Genomic DNA, 6000 nt, shown 5'->3' with positions numbered 1-6000 from the left:
TGTTCTTAGCTACTTCTTTCTCTCTGAAGGACTGGGAGATGACTGCCACATCGTCTGCGTAGAGTGCCAGTTGAGTCTTGTGGAGGTCTGTGGGGATGTCATTCATGAAGAGGTTGAAAAGGAAAGGTCCCAGGACTGATCCCTGTGGCACGCCAGCGCGGATGGGGCGTGTTGTTGAGAGCTCTTCTCGCACAGCCACGTGGAATGTGCGCTCCCGCAAGTAGCTTGCAGTCAGCTTAATCAGGTAGTTTGGGAATTTCAGGTTGATCATTTTGTGCAGTAGTCCTTCATGCCAAACTCTGTCAAACGCTTTGGCCACGTCCAAGAAGACAACTCCAGTTGATTTGTGGATGTTGAACCCATGGCTTATTATGTCAACGACTCGCAGCAGCTGATGGTTGGTTGAGTGGTCCTTCCGGAATCCAAATTGCTCCTTTAGTAGAATGTTTTTACCAGAGGCAAAGTGGCGGAGGCGCGTAAGAATAACTTTCTCCAGGAGTTTCGACAGTCCAGAGAGCAGGCTTATCGGACGGTAGTTTGCAGGATCCCTCCGTGGTTTTCCAGGCTTTGGAAATACAATGACCTTGGCTTCCTTCCAGGATTGAGGAAAGTGCTGGAGCCGCATGCATGCATTGAAGATTTCTGTGAGGCATTCCATGGCTGCCGGCGGAAGCTTCTTGATGGCCAGGTTGGTAATTCCGTCACTTCCTGGTGCTTTGCCATTTGCCAGCTTTTCTGCAAGTTGCGTTATCTCAGTCCTGGTGCATCCTTCAAGGGTTTCCGCTTCGGTCTCTGGTAGGTGCTCGGTAAGATGCCTGTTAACTCCTTGCTCAACTTCCCGTGCTATTTTGCTGGCTTGGTTAGGCCTAAAAGTTGTCTCCAGTGTGTCAGCGAGAACCTCTGCCTTGTCCTTGTTGCTACATGCCAGGTGGGTCTGGCCCTGGATAGGTGGATTAGGCTCCTTCTTCCCGGTCAGGCGTCGGGTCATTCTCCAAACAGAGTTGTCGGATTCCTTCAGCTTGGCTGCTGCGGCCTCCCACCTCTCCCCCCGGTGTTGGCTGATTTGCTGTCGCAGTAGTCTGGCAAGTGAGTTGTACTTTACCAGAAGGTCAGGTGTGCGGAACTTCTGCCACTGGCGTCGGGCCCTGTTTTTCTCAGCAATCGCTTGCTTGATCCCGCTCGGTAGGTCGTAGATGGAGCAGCGTTTGGGCATCTGTTTCGGGACGCTGTGCTCTATTGCATGTTGGACTGCGGTAGTAAAGGTGTTAACAGCATCATCAATGTCTCCGTTGGTGTCCAAGGGGCGGGGGTTTGTGATGTTGCTCAACTCTTCTTTGTACAGGCTCCAGTTCGCCCTGGTGAAGTTGTACCTGGGTGTTTGCTGGTGGGTTTCCATCTCGTCGCCAACAGTAATGGTAACTGGGTTGTGGTCTGAGGTCAGTTCCGCCAGGGTTTCCAACTGGACAGAATGTTTCACGTTCTTCAGTAAGACAATGTCCAGGACATCCGGTGTGTGGCTTGCAGTGCCTGGGTAGTGGGTGGGTTCTGTAGGGCCAGCCACTACAAAGTCACGGAGAGAGCTGCTTTTACAGCACGCTCTTATATAGGCTGAAATCCTATCTAAATCATTGAGGAGAGTAATAGCCAATTAAAGCAGGGATTGAAATTACGCATTCACTCATAGGAGGGATAAATTCAAAACTTGCCAATAGAAACCTTGCTTATCAGTTCTGACATCCAGAGCCGTTTTATACCTGGCTCCGCTGTGTCTACTTAGAACAAAGACATCTTAATCAACATCCTGCTCACCAAATGGTTTCCCCCCTCTGCCATTCCTCTCCTCTTTGAACTATGGAATCTATGCCAACTAGCCAGCATATTACCCATATGCCTGTGCTTTCTGTATAGAACCTTATAGTAAACATTAAAACACAATATAAAGTACACTTCCTTACAGAATATAATCTGGGGAACCTTATACTTATAAGGGAAATAAATTGGGGAGATTTGGGCTTGGAAACCCTTTCTGAGATGGGGCATTGAAGTGCTAATTCACATGTAATTCACATGCTAATTCACACTGCCTTTTGTCACCAACCTGGGTTTTAATCACAGGACAAACATAATACATTGCAGTTTTAAAACACAGAGAACCAACATTTGGACACAAGAGCTGACACTCTCAGCCCATACCATATGGTTTCAGGGGCAGCCAGCCGGGTTCCCCCTTTATTAAGGAAGGCCGACACAGCCTATCGTCACAGAGTGTATATATGAGAGTATCAGAGTGAGCTCTGTCTGTGACCTTTGGCCTTTTCCGTGTCCTTGCTGGTTCCTGGCTGTGAGGGGTTAGTTGTGTGTCCGAGCTATAACCACCCTCAGTACTCCCTGTCACGGGAGACCAGAACGTTTCACCCCGGGATAGTCACTATCGCCAGACGGGACACAGTAGTAGAATAAACAAATGTTTATTCTGGCAAGCCAGCAAACACACAAATAACACAATCGCAGTGTAACACTCACCAACTGGGGAAGAATCTAGCCTCAACTAGGTGCAGGAGCCTGCTTCGGTAGGCTTGCCCTGAATAGCTTCTTCTAATAACAATAATAACTATTATTATTATTATAGTTTGTTCTTATATAGCGCTGCTAGTATTTACGTAGCGCTTTACAGAGACATTTTGCAGACACAGGTCCCTGCCCCGTGGAGCTTACAATCTATGTTTTTGGTGCCTGAGGCACAGGGAGATAAAGTGACTTGCCCAAGGTCACAAGGAGCCGACACCGGGAATTGAACCAGGTTCCCCTGCTTCTAACTCAGTGTCAGTCCGTGTCTTTACTCACTGAGCCGCTCCGTCTTCTCCGTCTTCTCAGTGCTATTCTACAAGTAGCACTTTCAAATAGCCTGCCAGTCGTGACGCCACAGTCTCCAGTACAGCTCCAGGATCAACTCATACTCTGATCATCCGTGCCCTTTAAATAGGCCTCAGTCTCCTATCTTTTAGCTGGAGCAGAGGCCGCCAACCAATCAGAGCATAGTTTGTGACGGTGCAGCCAATCGGAGGACGAGGGGTTGTCCGGCTGCACCAATCAGAGGAGAGGGCTGGCCTAGGGACCTTGAACCGCCCATCGGGGAGTGAGCTACTGGCAAGCGGGACATTCGAACTGGCCAATGGAAATCGTGCCCCTGGGCAGCCCCATACTCCCTGCGGGGTAGGCACTCCAGCGTCTAGGCGAACAAAGGCTCTGCACTGCTCAGAACCAGTTCCTGGACCTGAGTCACAGTCCTTCACTCACGATTGTCCCGGTACTCAAGCCTCTTCCAAGCTCTGCCACGAACCGATATTTCTCCGTTTGCAGCCCAGCGAAGTGAATTACTGCCTCTGCACACGGAGAAATACCAGAAACACAAAGGACATTGCTGGCTTACTAACTTTGCGGGTAAAACACTAACACAGGGAATAAAAGGGCTTTGTTGCAATCCCAGTTCCCCAAGACACATAGTTTCTCCCTTCCAGATATCACACAGTGATATAGCTTTCTTCTGGAAGAGGCTACACAAAACACAACATCCAGGCCAAAATGAGCCTCACAGAGGCGGCCATTACACGCGGTTTTGGGGCACTCAGCCGGGCTCCACCTTTATTATCTGAGGTTGGCTACCCCTACCGTCACACTCCGTATAATGCAGCATTAACGGGCGCTTTCCGTGTCGGCGTGGACAGAATGGGGTTGTGGCCAGGAAGCCACGTAACATCACTCTGTCCCAGGAGCAAAGCGGGTGGAACCACCGGTGTCACCACTGTGCCACGGCCAGGCACTGACCAGCAGGTCCCACCTACCAGTGGGGAACGCTGGCTCCAGGACAGAGGGGTAACTGGGCAGCTAAAATATTTCACCAGGACAAAATACATCGAGTCACCTTGTTTCCAAGTATGTTCTGGGTACAAAATACTACGTTCACAACATACGTTAGACATGTTTAGAGTAGGAAGCAGACGTTTTCCTGAAGGAAGTTAGGAAGTGGGTTTGAGGGACTCTGGTAAATGGCCCCAGCCGTGGGGAGATCGGTACTAGAAGGAAGAGCGAGCGGGTTCGGTAATGAACCTTGCTACTATACGCAGGTTCCTGGAGGCGGATATAGGGGGAGAAGTGCTGGGTACAATGGGGGTGAGAAGCCTGCTCCAATAACCGGGTAAATTGTCTAGAGGGTACGACAGGGGTGAGACTTGCAGCTTTAAAGCGGAATCCATCTTCTCCCTTCTCCCCCCCACCGCAGGTCACATCGACGCCTTCACGTCCAAGCTGTTCATGCTGGAGGAAATGACCTCTGAGGGGCTGAAGGAGCGAATCCATCATTTCAAGTAAGTCGCGGAGCAGAAGGCAGGGCGGGTCAGACATTTAGGCCTCTAATAACTAAGCAGTGCTATGCCATCAGACACCTTCCAGCCCCACGAAGCAAGTGGCCAGTAACGTGGTGTCTTCAAGCTCTGAAGATGCCTGTTGGCTTAGCACCGCTTAGTAAATCGGTGCCTCGCCGCGCTGATCGATGTAGGTGATTCTGGTTATGGAGGTTCCGTTTAATCCTGTTCCCATACTCAGAGCCAGCAGGGAGGAGGCCTACGGTTCCAGGCCAGGTCATATGGTCACCGCTATTTAGTACAGAAAAGTACCTGCCACCCAACGAAAATTAATACGGAATCAATAATACTCAGGGTGCACTTGGGGAAAAACCAAGCATCTGTACATGTAAGGTAGATAAGAAAATCAACCAGACAGAATCCCTGTTAGTGTGCACTAAATGCGGTAAATGTGAGCTGGAAAAGTTTTAATGCTGGGGTATAAATATCCCCTTATAAGGCCATCCCAGTAGATAGGGAGAAAAAAAATAGAATACAATTACCTTTATTTAAACAACAAAATATGTATAATGTGTGAGGTGTATATATGTGTATATATACTTAGTTACGTTATAGTGGGTAAAAAAAGTGACAAAAACCCTCCACAGCAAAGCATATAGCAAATGGAAATATTACTGTGTGCTCATTTGCATGTCTTAGACAGGTCTGCAACCCCGCCTTTCACCATTATCACCCAGCACACAGCACTTCCACTGCAGCAAGGGATTCTGGGAAATGACATGCAAATGAGCACACAGTGCCACCTTTTGCTTCAAAACCATAAACATGGTCTGTCTGTGGGTGGGTTTGCTGACTATGCATCTTAACCCTGTATGTGCTCAAAGCTGTGACCATGCAGCAAGCTTAAGCCTATAGGGAACCGTGTTTATGGTTTTGAAGCAAAAGTTGGCACTGTTTGCTCATTTGCATGTCATCTCCCAGAATCCCTTGCTGCAGTGGAAGTGCTGTGTGCTGGGTGATAATGGTGAAAGGCGGGGTTGCAGACCTGTCTAAGACATGCGAATGAGCATACAGTAATATTTCCATTTGCTATATATATATATATATATATACATACATACATACATACATACATACATACATACATACATACATACATACATACATACATACATACATACATACATACATACATACAGTGAAACATAAGAGGGGGGTGGGTAATGTGTATCCTAATGTTCCCTTGTAACGGAGGCGCTCACCCTGTTTGTTTTCTTTCCCGTGTAGGCCGGCAAACTCTCTGAATATTCTGCGTCACATCCTGAAATGGGTGACTGGGTGAGTTGTATTAAACTAAAGCTTCCAAAACAAAAGAGAATATACTCAGCGCCAAGTGATAAAGTCCATATGTAGCATGATAACAATCGCACGGGTGTAATATACAACCGTCCGGTGTCGCAGACAAATGTCCCGGTTGTTGCAATCAGAATTCGGTGAAGATGGATTCCCAATGCATGAAATGAGATAAAAACCATATATAGCCTAATACTGCAAGGTAGTTGGAGTGCACAAAATGCTGTGCTAAATAAGAGCTTCAGAGGAATTAAATGAAAGGGACAGGTAAGTGAAAGAAAGAAAG

The 6000-nt window shown here is 48.0% G+C and overlaps 1 protein-coding gene across 1 annotated transcript in view; it reads left to right on the top strand.

Moving 5' to 3' along the window:
* The window catches only part of LOC142475685 (little elongation complex subunit 2-like), a gene marked incomplete at its 5' end in the record, with an annotated part of 76715 nt that overhangs the window by 45651 nt on the left and 25064 nt on the right, over positions 1-6000 (top strand). Inside the window, 2 exons of the mRNA XM_075581457.1 lie at positions 4280-4364; positions 5649-5699. Of these exons, the coding sequence (XP_075437572.1) occupies positions 4280-4364; positions 5649-5699 (136 nt within the window). The remainder of the gene's footprint in view (positions 1-4279; positions 4365-5648; positions 5700-6000) is intronic.

Source organism: Ascaphus truei, unplaced genomic scaffold, assembly GCF_040206685.1.
Source record: "Ascaphus truei isolate aAscTru1 unplaced genomic scaffold, aAscTru1.hap1 HAP1_SCAFFOLD_1330, whole genome shotgun sequence".
In the NCBI taxonomy this organism is placed as follows: domain Eukaryota; kingdom Metazoa; phylum Chordata; class Amphibia; order Anura; family Ascaphidae; genus Ascaphus; species Ascaphus truei.
Note: the sequence above shows the minus strand (reverse complement) of the source record. Positions and strands in the feature narration are given on the sequence as shown.